Source organism: Rhinopithecus bieti, unplaced genomic scaffold (assembly GCF_001698545.2).
Source record: "Rhinopithecus bieti isolate Rb0 unplaced genomic scaffold, ASM169854v2 scaffold_6380, whole genome shotgun sequence".
NCBI classification, from domain to species: domain Eukaryota; kingdom Metazoa; phylum Chordata; class Mammalia; order Primates; family Cercopithecidae; genus Rhinopithecus; species Rhinopithecus bieti.
In genome coordinates this window covers 2,526,707-2,549,969 of record NW_016806642.1, presented here as the reverse complement: position 1 = coordinate 2,549,969, position 23,263 = coordinate 2,526,707, and the positions used below count along the sequence as shown (strand labels likewise).

General features: G+C 34.4%; 1 protein-coding gene across 1 annotated transcript in view; it reads right to left on the bottom strand.

Moving 5' to 3' along the window:
* Positions 1-3,548: 3,548 nt before the first annotated feature.
* DNAI4 (dynein axonemal intermediate chain 4) overlaps positions 3,549-23,263 on the bottom strand; it is a 111,926-nt gene continuing 92,211 nt past the window's right edge. Inside the window, 7 exon segments of the mRNA XM_017877158.1 lie at positions 3,549-3,763; positions 11,368-11,524; positions 13,603-13,829; positions 14,593-14,691; positions 20,670-20,791; positions 21,077-21,234; positions 22,722-22,873. Coding sequence (XP_017732647.1) covers positions 3,713-3,763; positions 11,368-11,524; positions 13,603-13,829; positions 14,593-14,691; positions 20,670-20,791; positions 21,077-21,234; positions 22,722-22,873 — 966 coding nt within the window. The 3' untranslated portion in view covers positions 3,549-3,712.

Below are 23,263 nucleotides of genomic sequence, written 5' to 3'. Positions count from 1 at the left end.
TTTTTTTTTTCCTTCTGTGATGGTCAAAATATTTTGTTAGAATTGTTAGAAAATTCCATTTAAAATGTTACGCCCTCTTGTGATAAAGGGCAAGCATGAACCTATCATTTCCCCATTAATTTGATAATTCATTTATTCAATAAATACTTGTTGCATTACTACGCTGTGAGCCACTGCTCTAGCTGTTGTAAATATAGTGCAGTGATTGAAACACATAGTTCCTACCCTCAAAGAACTTACAGTCTAGGAGAGAGCCAGGCACTAAGCAAATGATTGTACAAATAAACATTTAGCACAGTCGGTGCAAACCTTCATTTAGAAATCCAGTTATCCAAGAAATGTATTTGCTAGAACTCTGTTCAGTTTTTGACTCCAAGTTCCCATACCACTCAGCTGGCAGAAACAAACAACATCCAGACAAGTTAATGTCAGTCCAACTTGGGCTTGGTTTCCTTCCCCTTCCCTGGACATAACTAGAGCATCTTACTCTGTGTGTGCCAAGGCCCTTCTGTCATCAAAGAGTTGGTGCCTTGGTGCCTCCGCAGTTGTCTGGCTTCTTCGATTCTAGTGGTTCTTTGCTGCTGCTGCTGCACATCACTCATGACATGAGGAATGGCTTTCAGAGTTCCTGTGGTCCCTCACAGGTCTTACTACTTCCTGGACAATGGTTTTTAGAAGCAGGACATGGATCTCCTCTGCTCTAAGGATCCACAGGCCTCCCTCTTTTTCTCATCCCCCTACCCCTTTCCATCCCTGAGGAAACTTCACATTTCTCTCTATGTTTAAGATACTTGGTCTATGTCTCAAATACCTTTTCTAAGTCCTGTGCTTTTATAGAACAAAAATGGATGTATTTGATTTATTGTCATTTTATATGTCTCCTTCAGCTTATAAACACAGAGCCACTAACTTGAGAAGGGACAGGTAATGAAGAAAAATAAAGATTAAAATATATCTCTTACTATTATCCCTCAACAATAATTTCTGAAATAATGCTGTAAGGGAAGTCCATGGTGGCTTGAGAACAGTTAACAAAAGAACCAAATTTAATTTGATTGGGTGGTAGGTCCTATGAGAGGGAGTTCAGAGAGGGTTCTTCTGAGGAGATGAGATAGGAACTGGGATTTGAAAGCCATGTAAAGAGTTCATGTTTTGAAGGACAGTGAGGAAAGAGGAGGAGGCTCCTTTCTCAACAGAAAGGATACACGTGGCAAGGCCTCACAGCAGGAGAACATTGAAAAAAAAAAAAACAAATCTACGAGTATTATCACTTATGGATAAAATCTTAATTATAGATTATACACACTTGCATTTTGGTGTATGAAGCCTCAGCAAACTATATAAGGCATCAACCATTTATTGTGCCATAATGGAAAATGTGTAAGAACTGGTCAGAGCTTTGGATTTGAGTTCAAGCCTGACCAGTTATAAGCTGTATGGTCCATGGCATATTGTATCAGCTCTTTGAGCCTTAATTATATCATCTGGAAAATAGAGATTATGACAATATTACAACTACATGCCCCATTAGTCTCATAGGATTGCTGTGATGATATTCTGGGAAAATGGATGTGAAACTGTTTGGCAAACTGTAAAGAACTTTCATGTGCATAATTATTAGTATGTTAATAACTAAATCTATTCACAGCAAAATTCAATATTTTAGAGGGACTCCTCCTGAGATAAAATGGCAAACACTAAGTGTTCTATTTTCTTGCTTATAATTATATGTAACTACATAGAGGTGAACCAAGTGAACGCACTAAATATGATACACAATTATATAGTAGTGAATACAATCTTTCTTTTCTGGAAGAGCAGCTAACAATTTACTATCAGACAACAATAATGTAAGTTCTATATGAGAGATGCCTGCTAGAAAATGACCAAATGAAGTAATGAATACCTAGCACAAAATAGAAGCCTAAAGTTAGCACAGTCACCACTCTCTCCTTAGATCCCTAACCAGACACTAGGGTGTGTGTGTGTGTGTGTGTGTGTGTGTGTAAGGATAACATAAGATGGCTAATGGCAGGGCAGAATTCTTACCCAGTTCTTAAAAATGTGTGGTAAACAGAGTTTACTAGTAAAGATTCAAAGCCAGTCTATAAAGCAGGCAAAATAATTCCTTCTGAAGTCCCCAGGAGGAAAGATATTAGACTAAAAATTTTATGCCGATCTATAACTATGAGAAAATCATTTAAGGCTGCAGAAGCAGGGGTAAGAAGGGTAGAATAAAATAGGTTCAGTGCTTTAGGATCAGTTGCCCAGGATCCAAAAAGAATAGCTTTATTTTATATGCAGTCTTGAAGAACAATGGGGAAAATATGTGAGTAATTTGTAAAGATCAAAAGTACATAATAAAAAGGAACACATTTTTTCAATTAGATCAAGTTTTTATTTTCTCACACAAGGTGTTATGGAAAGTGCAATCTTTCAGAAAGACAAAAACAAAGATAATCACAATGACATACCAGTGGAAAATTTATAATCCTTATAACCTGACCTAGCCTCTAAATCCATATAAAATTTGCCTTGCTTTTGTTTAAAGGATGGCTCCAAACAAATGGAGATTATGAAGCAATGGATACATTGTAAAAGGTAGTTCCCACTGTTGCACTGATTCCAGTCTTGGTTTTATATATATATATACACACACACACACATATATATATACACACACATATATATACACACACATACACACACACATATATATTATTTTTTTCCAGAGAGTTTAGTGAATTTCATATGCCCTATCCTCTCCTCTCCACGTAGAATGCTTTATAGAACAGCCCATAATGTCCTGTGGTCTCAGTTAAACCCAGGATTTGTTAAAACAAACTGCATAGAATAGCCTGTTAGCAATGAATATTTGGAGGAGTCATTGCTCCCCATCTACACCCCGATTTTCACAACCTTGCTCTAGAACTCTTCATAAAATAACATCCTGATGTGGCCTATAGATCAGAGACTTTTTATTTTCTATCTGGGTCCACTGAAGTCTGGGCTTAAAATCCAGAGCTGATTCTGGGCAAACAGAAGAGAGTACCCTGTTGTGTCCCAGACTAATTTTTCTTACTGAATTGGGAATGTGATAATCACTGGCCAAACAATAAAATTCTGATATTTACTGTCATATATTTTGCTTGCCAAATAGTCTAACAAAGTTCTATAGCTTCGTCTCTTAGTTCTAAGAGGATAAAACGTTAGGTACAAGAATCCACTATTTTCATCATACTAAAAACTACGTAATTATAAACTCTGGAAAACACAGCCTAGAAAGCAGCGCCTGGAAAGCAGAAGCTTTAAAAGTCAATAGGATTGTGTGTTATAAAGATTTTAGTTTAAGCGGTTCTAATAATTTCCAAGTTTCGCTTCTATAGGTATAATAATTTTCTAACTCATTTAGACATTGTATAAGAATGTACATGTACTCATATGTACTTAAAATATGATCAAGAAGTATAGTAGTAATATCTTTAGAAAAATTAAGAAAATTTCACTGAAACTCTTAAGAATAACTCTTAGATCACAAACTAATCAAATATCTCTGAAATAAAAGTTCATTAAATTTAAATTAAGTGGAAGTTATACATCAAATATTGTTTTCTGAAATCAAAATCTGGTGTACAGTATATAATACAGAATATTGGACATTAAACAATTCCTTTTTTAAAACAACTACAAGAAAAATATTAAGAATGATGAATCATGCTGGTTGATTTGACTTGGGTCCAAGCAAAGTATCTATTATATCTCCCTGAAAAAAAAAGAGACACACAATTACGATGCAATAAAATGCAAATTAAAAGGTAAAGTAGTCTTTAAAATGCCATTTAAAATTTATAAGTTAGTGATACACATATCCAATAAGATTGTAAAAGGGAAACAAGCAAAGGTAAGTTTAAACAGTAATGGTTATTTCCTAGTATAAACCTACTCTTTCCATGAAAGACTCTTTTTTTTGGGACAGAGTCTTGCTCTGTCGCCAGGCTGGAGTGCAGTGGCGCAATCTCGGCTCACTGTAATCTCCGCCTCCTGGGTTCCAGCAATTCTCCTGCCTCAGCCTCCCAAGTAGCTGGGACTACAGGCATGTGCCACCGCGCCCGGCTAACTTTTTGTATTTTTAGTAGAGATGGGGTTTCATCATGTTAGCCAGGATGGTCTCGATCTCCTGACCTCGTGATCCACCCACCTTGGCCTCCCAAAGTGCTGGGATTACACGTGTGAGCCACCGCACCTGGCTGAAAGACTCTTTTAATGAATTCTGATAAATAATTTTATAAAGATTCAGTAAGAAGAAAATTTTGGCAGCTCCTATTTAGCCTTAATGCTTAAGCCTAAACTTTCTCATTTATAAAATACCAGTTAAATTTGCTGATATCTTAAGTTCTTCCCTGATTTATTAATGCTTGACTTAGAGAGTAGAACTTCTCAATTTTTTTTTTCATGTGGGTTTTGTTATTTTTCACTTAGTGGTACTGATATTTGTACTAAAATGGGCAAAATGATCATATATAAGAGGATGAAAATCAAAGATGGGAGGTGAGTTTTTAAGCAAGACAGTATAGTGAAAAGATAGGAACTGGAAGCAGAAGAGTTTCTCTATCACATAGTAAATGTAATCTTGAGAAAATCATTGAACTCTTTAGATAATGTAACATAAGTCAGTTCGTATTTTTTAGCCTATACTATGCTATCTTTGGCACTTCCCCATCATTCAAAGTCCTGCACACCAAATCAGTTGCCAAGTCCGTCAATTCTAACCTTAATATGTTTCTCAAACTCATCTCTTTCTACTTCAGTTTCTCACTTGGGCAAATGTAAGAGGTCGCTACAAAAATTTGTTCAATGTTGTATCCTTAGTTCCTAAAACCGACCCCGTCACATAGTAAATACTTAGTAAATATTAATACTTGTTGAATAAATGAATCAACAGTTTATTTTTTCTGCCTTCAGTGTCTATCAGCATTAATTTCTTACATATATTACAGATTCATGTTTCTAAAACTCTTTTTTGAACATTTCAGTTATCTTTTATTTTCCTTCAATTTGGAAAATGCAAACAGCAAGAACACAGAGAAAACATGGTAAACATTTGTATAATGAACCATAATAGTAAAATTAGTATCCAGGAGTGATTCTCCACAGGCTGCCTGCAGAAAAGGAGTTGCTTCTTAACTCTCCATTGAAACTGACTTCTCCCAAATGCTTAAACCATAATTCTCTACAGCTCAAGACTTACACCACCAGCAATCCTCATCATGACAGTAGAAGAGCTGGTGCTTCCCCAGTCATGAATGTTAATACAGTGGTAACTCCTGCCAACAGTTAGCTACATCATAAAGTTATAATTGCAAGCCTTGAATTCCAGTCTCCTGTTCATGCCAGACATTAGGCTGGTGTTACCACTAACCATGAACCCTAAGTTAGTAGGACAGGGCTGGAGCCAACCTTTGGCCATATCCTACCACAAAAGTATTCTGGTCCTTGCTCTCATCAGGAAGGGGCCAGAGTTTCAGAAATCATGTCACTTAAAACCTCCAGAGGGCCAGGCATGGTGGCTCACACCTGTTAACGCCAGCACTTTGGAAGGCAAAGATATGAGGATTACTTGAGGCCAGGGGTTTATGATCAGCCTGGGCAACATTAACAAGTCCCTGTCTGTACAAAAAATTAAAATAAATTTAAAAAATTAAAAGTTAAAAATATTACAAGTAGCAATTAGAAAGAGTGATACTAACTGTAGTCCTGAAAGACACTGATAAAACATAGTTTCCTTTGTATACCTCCTAAAACTGTTCTTCCCTTTCCCTCACGTCCCAGGGGCAGCCTTTATCCTAAATTTGGTGCACATCTTTCATATAGAATGAAATCATAAGGCTTCCATAACTTTGATTCACTCTTGGTTAAAATTAATGAAAAAATTATAGGTCATAATGCTACTTGACAAGATATCTTGGTAGGAAATTATGTTTTTGACATTAGTAACTTTGGAACTTCAAATTATTATTATGACTATAATTCTCATAAGCTAAGAAAGAAAAGGTATATCATTAACATTTGGCTGTAAGTAACAAAAAAATCTAATTAATGGTTTTTTGTTGTTGTTTAATCTCCCAAAACTATAACCCTAAGCCTTTCAAATATAGTGACCAAAACCTGAAAAACATACTTGTATCCAAAAATTATATTTATTTACTAACATAAGGAATTGATTTGTTAAGAAAATTGTTCTTACCAGCCTTGAAATCGTGCACGCGCGCACATCCACACACACACACACAGAGAGATTTGCCAAAAATGTTCAGATTCTCTAAGCTTAGCTTTCTGCTTGTAGAGCATACTGTTCAAATTAAAAGATGGCATAACTGATTCAAATCTAAACACAAAATGAAGCATTTTCTTCTATATTCCAGTCTATATTTTATACTTTTACCAACTATAAATGTGTCTACTATGTTTTTATTTTTGTATTTAAAATAATACTTGCATATATTATAACATATTATACTTACCTTGTTGAAATTTGCTTTTATCACTCAACACTGTTTTTTAAATTTATGCAAAATTTGTCATATTAACACATTAAGATATAGGTCATTTAAATCTCTGTATTGTAGTTACACATGTGAAAATGTCATATTTTATCTATCCAGTTTTCCACTGATAATCATTTGGGTTGTTTTCAATTTGTCAGTGTACAAACAAGGCTGCTATAAACATTGTTTTCTCATTAGCATGTTTTTCACACCATGGCCCATGAGTTGAACAAAACCCTAAAGATGTATAAAATCTGGGCGAGGCCTGGTGGCTCACACCTGTAATCCCAGCACTTGAGGAGGCCTAGGCGGGCAAATCACTTGAGTCCAGGAGTTCGAGATGAGTCTGGATAACATGGCAAAACCCCATCTCTACAAAATATACAAAAATTAGCCAGGCATGTGGTGTGCACCTGTAGTCCCAGCTACTTGGGAGGCAGAGGTGGGACAATTGCTTGATCCCAGAAGTCTGAGGCTGCAGTGAGCCAAGATCAGGCCACTGCACTCCAGCCTGGGCAACAGAGTGAGACCTTTTCTTTAAATAAATAAATAAAATAAGGATATAATCTAATCTAATCAGATGGCATTTAAACATCTACAAAAGTTGTAATCCTACTGAACAGAAAAACTGTAATAATTTAGAATTTAATGATACAGTAAATCAATGAATTGAAGTCAATCAAGTGATCCAGCAACATGGGAAGGGTTGCAGACTTCCGTGAGATGACGGAGGACTTAGGTAATGTGTAACTAGACTTTAGGAGACATGGGCTGGGAGACAAATGCACTGGAGCATTGACAAATCAACAGTAAAACAGGGCTCAGGCTGACAGCGAAGGTAGTTAGATAAATCCCCTTAAATGTTCACAGTGTCAGACCTCCCTGGCTAAAATCTTAAGTCAAGATGCATCTTGGCTAGTTGTGAAAATAGTCTTCAAAACTACTTATAATGTTATTCTTTTTTACCCTGAGAAGAATAAACATTGTGCACAAAAATGATGCAGCAAATCAAACAGGTAACTTTAGTATTTTCTGCATTGAGGATTTTATATAATTTTAATATTTTAAATATTCATTATGTATATGAGAAGTTGCCATATTGGAATGTCTAACAGAAACATTTGCTTCTTATATAAATGTGTAATTTGGGTAACTGATTTAGACTTACAATCATGGATTGAAATCTTACCAATTTGTAAACAGCATTGGAACATTTAAGAAAATATAGTATTCATCACATTTGAAATTTGTAATTTATGAAATTAATAAGAATTCCTTAAGTATCTGAGACTTGTTTGTCCATAAGAAAATTGAAGTACTTAAAAGTCCAATATATTAAATTTATAAATGAGAATTAAAATATTTAAGAAAATTTAATTAAGTTGCAAAACTCACTTAGCATGTATTAAAATCTGCTAGACTTAAAAGAGAATAATAAAATATATAATCTAAATGTAACAACTTAAGATGAACTGTTCATCTTTTGTAAATCTTATATCATTTGAATATGAGTTTTTAAAATCAAAGTAAACTGAATAATCTTTTGTACGTATAAAGGCTACCTTAGGGAACATTAGAAATAAGAAATAAATTGGCTGGGCACGGTGGCTCACGCCTGTAATCCCAGCACTTTGGGAGGCTGAGGTGGGCAGATCACCTGAGGTCAGGAGTTCGAGACCAGCCATGGCGAAACGCTGTCTCTACTAAAAGTACAAAAATTAGCCAGGTGTGGTAGTGGGCGCCTGTAATCCCAGCTACTAAGGAGGCTGAGGCAGTAGAACTGCTTGAACCCGGGAGGCAGAGGTTGCAGCGAGCCAAGATCATGCCACTTGATTATACTTTCTTGAATATCTATTGTCCCTTTCTTAGAAACCATGTCTTTCGCTTGTGTGTTTGTTCATTCAGATAGTCATTTAGCATTCACTGAATGCCCATTGTGTGCTAGTACTGCGCTAGACACTTACACATATGTTTCCAAGGGGCTCAAACTAGTAAGAAAAATAAGTATTCAAAATATTCCAACTTATATTGATAGATTATTGTCACACTTGACAGGATATATATATATATAAAATACATACACACAAATACATATATAAAATTTGATGAAAAGAAAATAATCAACATGCCAATACTCACAGATTTCTCTTCCACCACTATCTCCAACACACAATAACAAAAATTTTAAAACAACTCAAACAACTCAATTCCCACTCCCAACCACCGCAAATTCAGAGTTTATGGGCAAGTTCTTAGAGCTCTTGTGAGATGGACTAAGAGAAACATAGAGTTTTTTTTTTTTTAAAGATGAATTTAGGCTTTGAGGCTACATTTAGAATTGGAGGCTTATGGACAAAAGAAGAAAAAAGATTACTATAAACTATGTATTTGGATTCACTTAAAAATTTTAAGAGATTTGAATAAGAATGGAATTTTCTTTTAATTTCTTTTGGCCATTGAGTTGTGCATCTTAGGCAAGTTTCAGTGTGGAGATAAATATCCCAGTACCTGTAAAAATATCTGATACTCAATGAATGTGTGAGAAATGAAAAAATGTTTAATATCACGAAAAAGCCATTAGGATTACATTCCTCAGAGTAGACTAAAATTATTATGTAAGAAAACCAATGCGTTTTGCGAAACAAATACAGATGATATGGAAAACAGGTAAGTAAAAGGAAAAATATACATCTTATTGGTTCTGTTTCTCTGGAGACCCCTAACACAACTTCTTAAATAATAACTGTCTTTTAACAGAATAATGTTTTTATGCAAATGAACCTCTGGAACATAAAATTTATCCAAGACTCCACCCCTAAAACTAATAGTTGTAATACAAAGCATGTTAATTTTTTCTCTAGTTTTTCAATGCATATTTATTCAGCAAGCATTTATTGAATTAACTACTATAAGCCAGACACTACTAGTCCATGACAATACAACCCAGAACAAAAGAGACAAAAATCACTGTTTTCATAGAGTTAACATTCTAGGTGTGGGACACAGGTAATTAACAAAATATATAAATAAATTATGTTATAATGTATACATAAATTTATATATAAATAGCTATAAAATGCAGAAGTAAGTTTATGTATATTCAAAGGTGTTAAATGTTATTTAAAAAATAAGTCATGAAAGAGTATTGAATAGGGGGTGTGAAAGATAGTAGAGGTTGCAATTTTAAATAAGACGATCAGGAAAGACTTCACTGTGAAAGTGACACTTGAGCAAAGATTTGAAGTAAGTAAAGAAATAAGCCCTGTGAATTTTAGGCTGGGGAAATGACAAGCATTTTATTTATTTATTTATTTAACATTTGCAGTCCATATGGTTGGGACAGAACTCTACCTCCTACATGTGACCCAGATCTAATCAATCATCTGATTTCCCTGGCCACATTTCCTTCTTGTTGGATATTTATGTTGTTCTGTTTTCCTTTTCTTTTCTTATCTCATGAATAATGCTATAATTTATTTTATTACATTTATAAACATTTCTATAGGCTAGTCTCAGAAGTGGAATTACTAGTTATAAGGAATCAATATTCTCTAAACATTCCTGTTTTTTAAATTTTTTTTTGAGTCAGAAGTTTGCTCTGTTGCCCAGCCTGGAGTGCAGTGGCACCATCTTAGCTCACTGCAACCTCCATCTCCCAGGTTCAAATGATTCTCGTGCCTCAGCCTCCTGAGTAGCTGGGACTACAGGCACCCGCCACTACACCCAGCTAATTTTTGTATTTTTAGTAGAGACAGAGTTTCACCATGTTGGCCAGGCTGGTCTTGAACTCCTGACCTCAAGTGATCCACCCGCCTCAGTCTCCCAAAGTGCTGGGATTATGGGCATGAGCCACTGTGCCCGGTCTTCCCTAAACATTTCTAACAGTCTTGATTCAGATTGTCAAATTGCTTCCAAAAAATTATACCGATTTCTATTCCAACCACCAGTATGAGAGGACTTATCAAATGTTTGCCAGTACAGAGTAGTCTTATTAAAAAATTATTTTTAAATAAACCTTGTAAATCTGATATGTGAGAATGCTATTTGAATTTAATAATATTTTATCTTTTAAATTATTAGTGAGGTTGGATTTTAAAACATGTCTACTAGTCATTTTTTGTGAATGACCTGTTCCTGACCATTGCCCATTTTTTATTGAAGTCTTGCTGTTTTTTCATATTGATTTGTACATATTTTTAGCATATTTATCATATTTGTGCTAATATTTACCAGATTATTGTTTATAATAACAATGTAAATACAAGAAACAGAGAAAAAATGAAAATTTTAAATTGAAAATTGAAAACGTTTTAAAAATAATAGGCATCTAATGACACCGGGTTGTTTGTCAAAGTTCGACACAAAACTTGGGTATTGAAGAACGTGGAATAAGAGAATAGGAAAACACTAAACCAACAGAAATAAATGCCCATTTGAGGAACATTGGAAAATATCTAAAAGTACAATTATTTTATGTAACTATCTTTTAATATATGAAGTAAATTTCTTCGACCATCTTTAAAAATTATTAAGTCCCAATTACATACTAGGCACAATTTTAGGTTCACCCATATAATATTTACAATTATTTTGCTCACCAAGATTATTATTCTCATTCTCTTTTACAGATAAAGAAGATGAGGTTGAAAAAAAAAATAACCCTAATAGGTACCATGTCTAGAAGTTAGCAACTCTTGGAATTTATGTTCTTTTATTATATTACACTTAAGATACTTAGGAAAGGTAAATTCTTTGCATGCTACAAAAGTATATCTGAATAGAATAATAAAATGACACAAATTTTTTTACTCTTGAGGCTCACCCGGCCAGATTCCAAAGCAGTAGGCATATTTCTCAGTTCATACACAGAAACCTGTCCATCACTGTCTCCTACCAAAAGGCAATCTGTTTGTTTGGCAAAGAGAATGGTTGTGAACTTGATTCCAGGGTTAGCTGTATTCACAATCAGAGGGTCCAAACTGTAATGAAATATTTTATTTGTAAATTCAATTGTTATATTAATATGGTCTTTTAAATAGACAAAGAAAAATTTGAGATTTTTTAAATTAAATGTAACAAAACCATAAGCCTATTTAAGTGTTTCCAAACTCAAAATAACTGTTCCTCACTCCTTACTCAATCAAAACCTTCATTTCTTCAGTGAACTAATTTCAACCAGGTAAATTAAAGTACTTCACAATTAAGATGTGAACTCATAAATTTAAACTTTTGTGATGGTTAATTTTGTGTGTCCACTTGGCTAGGTTATGGTACCCAGTTGTTTGGTGAAACATCAGTCTATTTTAAAGGTTTTTTTTTCAAATATAATTAACATTTAATTCACTAGAATTTGAATAAAGCCTATTACCCTCCATAACGTGGGTAGGCTTCATCCAATTAGTTGAAGGTCTTAAAAGAAAAGACTGATATCCACCCAAAGTGGAATAAAATTCTACCTGCAGAATGCCTTTCTTCTCAAGACTGCAACATGACTCCTGCCGGAAATTCCAGCCTGCCAGCCTGCCAACTTGCACCGCAGATTTCATACTTGATAGGACCCACTCCTTAAAATAAATGTCTCTCTCTCTCTCTCTCAAGTGATGGATATAAAAATAGAGATATACAGAGACAACAATAGATGTAAGTACATACATCTTATTGGTTCTGTTTCTCTGGGGACCTCTAACACAGCTTCTTAAATAATAACTGTCTTTTAACAGAATAACGTTTTTATCCAAATGAACCTCTGGAACATAAAAGTACATTTTGAACAAGAAGTTTTCCTAGTCTTCGTTATCTAACGCAATCTACCTAGGGTCCTCAAAAGAAGAGAAGTAGCAAGTTTGTACACCTCTTTTAAAAATGTGTTGTCCTGGGAATTACAGTTTTCCAGAAAATTAAAATCAGAGGTGGGATTATTTAAGCAGCCACTTTATATATTAGTCACCTCATACTGGTAATCCTTGATTTTGGTTCATACCGTTTTATAGAACAAACCAGGACAAAATTTTAAAATTACGGAATTATAATTCCTAGCAAAAAAAATTCTCATGAAGAATAAACCCATTGAATTTGACATCATTTCTTTCAAACAAGAATTTATTTTCTTGCTGTTTTGCTAAAACTAGCATAAAGATATATTATAATTTCCAATTGAAAAGTAGAACCATTAACCTTTTTATTCTCAACATTGTATTAAAGTTTCCATTTTAGAAAGAATAAATTAATTTAGACAATCTCTAATAACTTTGATGTAATATGTTAATCAAAAATTTTAATTAAGTTCAACGCCTTTGAATATGTTTTGAAACAGGTAAGAGCAATAAGGTAGAAATGTTTGCAAAAATAATTATTTTGTCCCTTTTTTCTAATCGTAGAAAATTTTTTAATTAAAAATGTAAAAATGCCTCTGTAATGTTTTCTCTAAACAGGCCAATGAATAAAGAACTCAAGATAGCTATTATATCCTATATCGTCCTGTAAAAGTTTGAGCGAATGAAGTAAGGTAAACTACTTTCTTACTTCTTTTTTTTTTTTTTTTTTTTTTTTTTTTGAGATAGTCTCACTATGTTGCCCAGGTTGGAGTACACTGGCTCAATCTTGGCTCACTGAAACCTCCACCTCTTGGGTTCAAGTGATTCTCCTGTTTCAGGCTCCTGAGTAGCTGGGACTACAGGTGCACACCACCACACCTGGCTAGTTTGTATATTTTGGTAGAGACGGGGTTTCGCCATGTTGGCTGGGCTGGTCTTGAACTCTTGACCTCAAGTGATCCACCTGCCTCAGCCTCCCAAAGTGCTGGGATTACAGGTGTGAGCCACTGCGCCCAGCCAAGGTAAACTACTTTCATTCAAATATTTTTAAAAGCACATACAGTATAAATAATTAACATTAATATAGCATCCTGGTATTATCTTTATTCATAAAGGACTCTTATAAACTATTACTTCTTCTAAAGTAACTACAGTACCCTCTAACTGGTGTCAAAACTATCAGCTATAATTTAGTTTGAACTGCTTCTACTATAAATTTACCCAAGAAAAATAGTAACACTTACGTGCTGATATGAAGGTCCCAAATCTCCACCCTGTTCTCATTTGCTGCTGCAAATATATAGGATGATTTTGGAGACCAGGCAACATCATAAACAACAGAAGTAGTTGGATAAAAACTCAAAAATGGCTTGACATTCTCCTGTTGCCATATAATAACACCCCAATCTGCAGAACAGCTTAAAAATACATCATGACAAAATGGATTCCATGTCACTTTATACACTGGACCCTAGAAATAAAAAAAAATACATAGGTAAACAATATTTAACATCATTTATTTTAAACTTGACCAGCAAATTAAAAATGCTAAGATTTCTAGATTTTCACACAACTCATTATTGTGTGGGCATTATTTTAGCTGAGAATAAGATCATAGATGGAATCTTCCCTAAATTATTACATTTAGAAACATAAAAATATAGTTGCTACAATATTCACTAAATTTAATACATATTATGCATACTTTGAAAAAATAAAGAGTATTAAGAAAAGAAAGAAATGACGGAGAAAATGAAAAAAAAGTGGCTGAAACTATCATGACAAGATATACAGCCAGGTGCAGTGGTGTTTGCCTGTAGTCCCAGCTTCTTTAGAGGCTAAAGTGGGAAGATCAAGTGGAAGATAAAGTGGAAGTTCAAGGTCAGCCTGGGTAACAGTGAGACCCATCTCTTAAAAAAAAAAAAAAGCTATAGAGACTAGGTATGGGTGAAAGACAATTTTACTTTAGGATCAGCATGTTATCATAAGCAAAGTCTTTTAGAAACAAAACTTGTGACTTCCAAAACTTTCAAGAAGAAATCAAGGATATCTAGAACTCAAATAAAATGCCCCATACATTACTGGTGGTTTCCATAGAAGAAAACACTTAATTCAAGATGGTATTTTTAACTCTGAAGTTGTAAATTTATTGCATATTACATATTCTTTGTATAATGGTACTATTTTTTCAGAAATACAAAATAAATGTTCCAACCTTCTATAATTAAACTAACCTTATGTCCTCTGTAGGTATTTAGGTATTGTTCATTATATGAACAAGAACATTTGTGAATATGACCTTCTTCAGTGCCAGCCAAATAGATATTTGTGTCCTACAACACAGAACATCGAAATGCATTGGCTTGTGATACATTAGTAAGTGTCATAAATAGAAGATTAGATATTTCTGGATCTATTAAAATCAATTTGAGAACCCAAACTAAAAGCACTATCTTGAATATACCAGTGTTGTCTTTTTCTTTTGTCATGATTTTATAATAATCAAACTACCTGAAAGACTACTGTGCAAAAGAAAATATAAATTGGCCCTTTGCTGGAATTGGGGTAGCATTTAATATCCTGTCTGGAAATTACATAGAAAAACACTGGCTTAAAATAAATAAGAAATCTTCTAACATTTAGAGGTACCTGACAATGGAACTAGCAGTCCAGGGAAACAGTAAGTGCTCTTTCATTACAACTTGTCAAAGAAAAGACAGATACACACTTTTGAACTACATGATATTAAAAAAAAAGAAAAAAATAAATGATATGATAAAGTATAATTTCTCCCAAAGTGGTATTACCAATACATATTCCCAGACAGTCCTGTATAAAAGTTATCTGACTCACATTCTCTTCGACAGTTGGTTACATCAGAAATCTTAAATGTTGCCATTCTATTAGATGTAAAATTATATCAACCATTTTTAATTCCTATTTATTTGAATATTAATAAGGTTGAGCACTTTATGTTCATTAGCCACTTGTGCTTCCTCTTCTACTTGTGTCCCGATCATTTTAGTAATAATATGTCTTGTTATTTTCCATTTCTATAAGTTCTTTATATTTTCTAGAATCGATTGCTTTGTCTATAACATGTTACAAATATCTTCTCCCAGTGTATGACTTACCTTTTTATTTTCTTTTTACCGTCTTTGATAAACATAAGTTCTCATTTTCTGTTATATTTAGCATTTTTTTGTGCTTTAAGAAATCTTTCCCTACCTTAAGGTCCTAGAGATATTTTCCTACATTTTCTTCTGAAAGGTTTTTGTGTATGATAGGATAGAAATCTAATTCCTTTTTTAATATGGATACTTATTATTCTAACACCATTTATAAGTGGTCATTTTTCACTAGCGATCTTCAACGTCATTGTTAAAAGTTGGGTTTCCCAGGAAATAAACTCTGAGATTTCATGTCAGAAGTGTCAGGGAGTGCTCTCAGGAACAACTTCTATGTAGGAAACCCAGGAATGGGCAGATATTTCAGTTGAGCCGTGACACAGTTGCAATCAAGGGCTTAGTCCCAAGTATAAGAAGCTCTGGAGAAAAGATGGCCCTTCAGAGTCCTGTCTCAAGATAAGGAAGCCAGATATTTTATAGATGCCCCCTTCAAGCAAGATGTTAGACTCAAACCTAACCATACTAATAATCAAACTAAATGTAAATGATCTTGGCATCATAATTAAAAGGCAGTGATTTTAAGATTGTATAAAAAGGCAAGACCCAATTGTATGCTATTACAAAAAAATTTAAGTATAAAGAGATAAAAGGTAAAAGAAAAGCATAAAAAATGATAAACCAGGCTAACACCAGTTAAAAGTAAGCTGGAGTGGCTATACTAATATCATACTAAGTAGATTTCAGAGTAAAAAAAAATTACAAGTTATAAATAGGGTCATTTCACCGTGATAAAGGAGTTAATTGATCAATAGGACATAATAATGCTAAACATATGTATGTACCTAATAAGAAAGCATCAAGATACACAAAGCAAAACTGATAGAAATACAAGGAAAAATAGACAAATCTACAATTATGTTTGGAGACTTTAATACCTCTTTCTCAATAACTGAAAGAAGTAGGAAGAAAATCAGCAAAGAGAAGTAATCTTGAACAATATTATCAGCCAATTTAACCTGAATGACATTTATAGAATATTCTAACTAAGAAAAGCATAATACATATTTTTCTCAAGTATACAGGAAATATTTACCAATATAGACCACATACTGGGCTTTATAACAAATCTTAATAAATTCAAAGAGTTCGGTTTATAAAAAGGGTTTTCTCTAATTATGGTGGGATTGAATTAGAAATTGGTAACAGAAAAGCCTTTGGAAAATGCCCAAATATCTGGAAACTAAATAACATGCTTCTAAATAACCCATCCGTCAAAGAAGAAATCAAGGGAGAAAATTGGTCATTTGAACAGAATGAAAATGAAAATGTAACATATCAGAATTTTGGGGATGCTGCTAAAGCAGTACTTAGGAAAAAATTATAGCACAAATAACTACATTAGAAAAGAAAAGTCATAAATCAATGACCTCTGCTTTCATTCTAAAAAATTAGGAAAACAAGAGCAAATTAAAACCAAAGTAAAGAAAAGAAATAAGGATCAAAGTGGAAATTGATGATAAAGAAAACAAACAACAAAATAGCGAAAACCAATTAAGTCAAAAGCCATTTCTTGGAGTTCAACAAAATTGATAAACATAAGTCAGACTAATCAAGAAAAGAGAGAAGACACAAATAACTAATATTAGGAATCACAGGGCAATGTCATGGCTTATGCCTATAACCCCAGCACTTTGGGAGGCCAGGGCAGGAGGATCACTTGAGCCCAGGAGTTTGACACCAGCTTGGGCACCATAGCAAGATTACACCACTAAAAAAATAAAAATAAAAATAAATTAGGCCAGGTGCAGTGGCTCACGCCTGTAATCCCAGCATTGTGGGAGGCCAAGGCAGGAGGATCACTTGAGGTCAGGAGTTCAAGACCAGCCTGGCTACTGTGGTGAAACCCCGTCCCTACTAAAAAAAAAAATACGAAAAATTAGCTGGGCATGGTGGCGCACACCTGTAATCCCAACTACTCAGGAGACTGACGTAGGAGAATATCGCTTGAACCCAGGAGGTGGAGGTTGCAGTGAGCCAAGATCACTCCACTGCACTCCAACCCGGACTACAGAGTGAGACCATGTCTCAAAAAAATTAAATTAAATTAAATTAAATAATAAATTAGCCAGACATGGTGACGTGTGGCTGTAATCCTAGCTGTTTAGGAGGCTGATGTGGGAGGATAGCTTGAGCTCAGGAGTTCAAAGTTACAGTGAGTTATAATCATACCACTGCACTCCAGCCTAGGTGACAGAGTGAGACTCTGTCTCAAAAAAAAAAAAAAAAATTAGAGGTGAGATTACCATATATTCCACAGTTATTAAAGGATGCTAAGGGGATATCATGTCAATAAATTCCACAACTTCGATAAAATAGACAAATTCCTTAAAAGACACAAATTACCAAAGCTCACTCAAGAAGCAATAGATAACCATAATAACCCTACATATATTAAAATTTGAATTTGTAGTTAAAAATTTAAAATCTCCCTACAAAGAAAACTCCAGGCCCAGATGGTTAATTCTATTAAGTATATAATGAAGAACTCATACTAATTTTATGAAAATGATTTCTAAAAGGAATTCTATGCAGACATGATTACCCTGATAGCAAAGTCAAAGATGTCACAAGAAAACTATAGATCAGCCTTTCTTCTAACCAAAGATTCAAAGATTCTAAACAAAATTTCACTATATCAAATTTGCTAGTATATTAAAAGGGTAATAAACCACAATGAAATAAAGTTTATTCCAGGGATAAACATTCAAAATTAATCAATCTAATTCACCATATTAACAACCTTGAAAAGAAAAACTATATGATCATCTTTATACATACAGAAGAGCATTTAACAAAATCCAACATCCATTCCGAATAAGAACCACCCAACAAACTAGGAATGTAATGGAACTTCCTCAATCTGATTAATTGCATCTACAAAAAGCCTTCATCTGACACCATACCTAATAGTAAAAGACTAAATGCTTTTCCTCTAAGATCAGGAACAATACAGGTATGCATGCTTTCATCATCTTTACTCATCCCTGTACTGGAGGTTGTAACCAGTATAATCATACAAGAAAGAGAAATAAAGGCAACCAGGTTAGAAAGAAAGAAGTAAAACTGTTTTTATTTACAGACCATATGATCATCTTGAATTCCTTATGCCAAGGACACTTCAGAACACTAGACTAGGTTTTTCTCAGCCAAGCATTATTGACATTTTGGGCTAGATAATTCTCTGTTGGGGACTGACGTGCACTGGGAGGGTGGTGGCTGCCTGTACAGTGAAGGATGTTTAGCAACATCTCTGGTCTCTTCCCAGAGATACCGGTAGCACTTTCCCACCCTCACCTCAATTCCTGACAGCTGCAACAACCACAAATATCTCCAATCATTGCCAAATGTTCCCTACTGGGAAAATTCTCCCCTCCCTGCCCACATTGAGAACTACTGTTCTATAGTCAAAGTTAAGGTGAATTACAGGAATTTGGTAATGAAGGAAGTTAGAAGATGGCTGTAGTAATTAAAGTAAAAAATAAGAAAGGTCTGAACTCCATTAGCAATAGCAGGCTTGGACTCGAAGGGATGGGACAATAAAATTTAAGTATCATTTGGATGATAGGGTAGAATAGAGGAGTTCAAGTTTTGGTTTGCATAATGATGTAGATGATGGTGTCACCAAAGAGATGATCGTATTACATGTAACAGAAAACATGGAATACATGTTCTGAAAAAGCCTATTACAGTGGCTGAATTTTCTGATTCCAAAGTATCTCCAGATTGATAGCGAGTACAAGGATGGTTACCAGAGGCTGGGAAAGGTAGCTGGGGGTAGGGGGATGGTGGGGATGGTTAATGGGTACAAAGAAATAGAATGAATGAATAAGATCTAGTATTTGGGCCGGGCGCGGTGGCTCAAGCCTGTAATCCCAGCACTTTGGGAGGCCGAGACGGGCGGATCACGAGGTCAGGAGATCGAGACCATCCTGGCTAACACGGTGAAACCCCGTCTCTACTAAAATACAAAAAACTAGCCGGGCGAGGTGGCGGGCGCCTGTAGTCCCAGCTACTCCGGAGGCTGAGGCAGGAGAATGGCGTAAACCCGGGAGGCGGAGCTTGCAGTGAGCTGAGATCCGGCCACTGCACTCCAGCCTGGGAGACAGAGCCAGACTCCGTCTCAAAAAAAAAAAAAAAAAGATCTAGTATTTGATAGCACAACAGAATGACTATAGTCAATAATAATTTAATTGTACACTTTAAAAGAACTAAAAGAGTATAATTGGATTGTTTGTAACACAAAGGATAAATGCTTGAAGGGACGGATACCCCATGGTCTATGATGTGATTATTACTCATTGTACGCCTGTATCAAAACATCACATGTACCCCATAAATATATATACCTACTATGTACCCATAAAAATTAAAAATAAAAAACAAACTATCTCCAGATAAAGAAAAAGGAGGACTTCATTAACTGTGCTCTGATTTGATTCTCGGTAAACATGAATTTAAGTGGTCTTTCTAATCCCCAAATCCTGAGAGTCACCATGCGGATTGAAATGTAGAAGACTATATATAAGTGGATTCAGTTTCTGTAAGTATGATAGAGCAGCAGAGTGGCCAAGTGGGGCAAGGAGAGGCACTCAAGTTAAGCACAAAGTTGTAAAGAGAATCTTTCCATAGTTCCTCAGAAATATATACCTCTCATCTATCTATCTGCAAAAGCAGACAAAGATCATAGTATAGCCAACTGGAATGTACCATTCCACCTTAGGTTAGCAGCTAAATCTGTGCTTATTTCTTCACTTACAAAGCACAATTTTAAAAAATCTTTATTGGAATATAATTCACATATCATATAATTCACACGTATCAAGTATATAATCCAATAGTTTCTAGTTTGTTCACAGAGTTCTGCAACCATCACCACCATCAATTTTAGAACTCCCAAAACACTCTATCATCATTAGTAAGTCATTCCCTACTTTTCCCTCCTTTGTCACCTATTCTTCCACCTGCATCCCCTAGCCCAGACAATCATTTATCTACTTTCTGTCTCTAATATATTAGGCACAGTATTCATTAACAGGCTAATATTTGGTCTTGTTTTATGACTTAATACACTTCAATTTTGGAAATTGTTATATCCAGTGGTAAATAAGAGTGAAATAATTTACCTTGGGATGAAAAGAAAAACACATTCCAGGAGCCTGTCGAGATATCAAAGCTTCGTCTTTCTTTTCCTTTTCCCCTCCTTTTCTGTTACTGGTAGCTGTAGTTCTCTTTAATCGCATCAAATCTGTATTTAAAGAAAAACATACATAACTTGTTATTTACCACATGAAAGAGTACTGCAAATATGATGTGTATTTCTTCTTCAAATAATAATATTAGTTCTGCCAACTTTTGCATGTAATTAGGCTAAAATTAGCATACACTAGAACTAGCTGCTTAGAAAAACAATGACCAAGCCCAATTATTTTCTTATTGGCCAAACCAAAATTTGTCACCTTTCACACATGGTTAACTAGAAAATTTTAATTCAGCACGTAACAAGAAAAAGATAACTTGATTTTTCCTTTACCATAACAGTCTAGTCCTTTTCGTATAACCCATTTGGAGATTCTTCCATCTGCTGATATAGAAACTAGTATTTCTCTTTTGTCATCTCCTGTTGTTCCTCGATCTTGTTCTATCCACTGTAGTTGCCAGACAGGTCCCAAATGTTTTTGAGGTGATTCACTAAAACAGTAAAAAAATACTAAACATATAATCATTATAATAATTTCTTAAAGGTCTTGGAGTATAAGTGATAAGGTCAGCTTGCTAGAAGATCATGACCTATTTATATAATCCTTTTATTGTTCAAAATAGACTTTTAAATATTTTAAAAAATAGAAAAGACAACCACGTTTCTACTTAATAGTCACTGTTACTTTTCTACTTCTTACAAAAGAAAATTGTACTGGTCTTTAACTATATTAGCTATCATAACAGCAATACAAAAGCAAAAATGTTCTTTCTTTTCAGAATCTACTTTTTTTACTCAATTCATTAATTCGTTCTTAGTTTAGTTGTGTAAATTCTGACTTTTACTTTATTTTAGACACATTGAATATAAGTATTTTCATCTTTATAATGTTTTTATGAATTAAGTTGTTAATCATTTAAATCTTATCCAGGGAAACAATTCTTCTTTCTATATTTCACTCTTCTTCCTACGTTTCAAGATTGCCCATTGGTTTAACTCTCTCTATGGATTAGAGTTAAAATTTTTCTGAAAAATTAAACTCACTTCTCAGATTACTCTCTCTTCCTATCAGATTAATGTGATGTTTTTTTCACAGTACTGACTACCTTGATTTTTAATACAAACCCTCCAATGCAATCAGTTCTGAACATTTTTAAAATCATACATATCTTTGATTTTCTGGTGAAAATTATGGACCCTCTTCCCAGAAACAAGCACAAAGGCCCATGCTTACAAAACTGCAAATAATTTGAAGTTAAGTTTAGGAGCCTCTGCTTTAATGGTTATTTCTAGTTCTAGCCAAGTTTATTCAAACACTTTTACAAACATGCCCCATTGGTATCTTGTCTATTACAAAAACCTAGTCTTTTTAATATCTTTCACCTCTAACCTTTTGGCTTTCCTCATACAACTCATTTATTCATTAATTATTCATCAAACACTTACTAGACTCCTGTTATATGTCCAATTTTCAATGACATGCTGATGATAGAAAGGTATATAAGATTCAATCCTTGCTCTCAAGGAACTTATACCCTCTTTAGTAAGATAGATAGATAGATAGATAGATAGATAGATAGATAGATAGATAGGATAGATTTACATATATATATATACACAAACATAATTTTATATATAATATGATAAGTGCTATGATAAAGGTATGTACAGGTTGCACAAAAGAAAGGAATGGGAAAATTTCCTGGAAGAAGTGAAACCAAAGCAGTAGTTTAAGAATAAGCATAAACTGTCAAGCCAGAGGAAGTTGGTTAGTGAGATGGGCAGAGAAGAAGTTGAAGGAGCTATTAGGACACACCATTCCAGCTGCAGAGACAACAAGAGGGATTATTAAATGTTTCAAAAATAATGGTATCACTCTCAGTAACGACATAAATATTTACTCAAAACTAAATAACATTAGAGTAAATCCTCCTGAAAAAGCATGTATTATACATTTATCTAATTCTCAGGTTCTTACCTACTATCCAGAACCGGAACATTACTGTTGCTCCGTACATTGTAAATTGCAATTGTGCCATTGTGGTAGCCAACTGCTAAAAGGTTAGGTGCTCCAATGGAAAAATCCACAGCAGTAACTCCATATGGACTCTGATAAATACGTTCTGGCCACTAAATTTTAAAAAATTACATTTTCAACTTGTTTTTGTAGACCACAGTAAGACAGAATATAATGGTGTCTGAGATTTAGTTTGGTGGCAGTGGGTATGTGAGCAGAGTTAGCCCACATTCAGTTACTTCTGTCCTCCTCGTTTCCAGTACAGAAAAGAATAAAACTTCACTTGGTCATTTCCTTTGATACAAGTATGAATCTTCAGCACTCAATGACTTTAAGAAATAGAGTGTTGGGCATGGGGGCTCAATCCTGGAATCCTAGCTACTAGGGAGGCTGAGGTGGGAGGATCACTTGAGACCAGCAGTTTGGGACCAGCCTGGGCAACATAACAAGACCCCCATCTCAGAAAGAAGGAAAAGAAGGAAGGAAGGAAGGAAGGAAGGAAG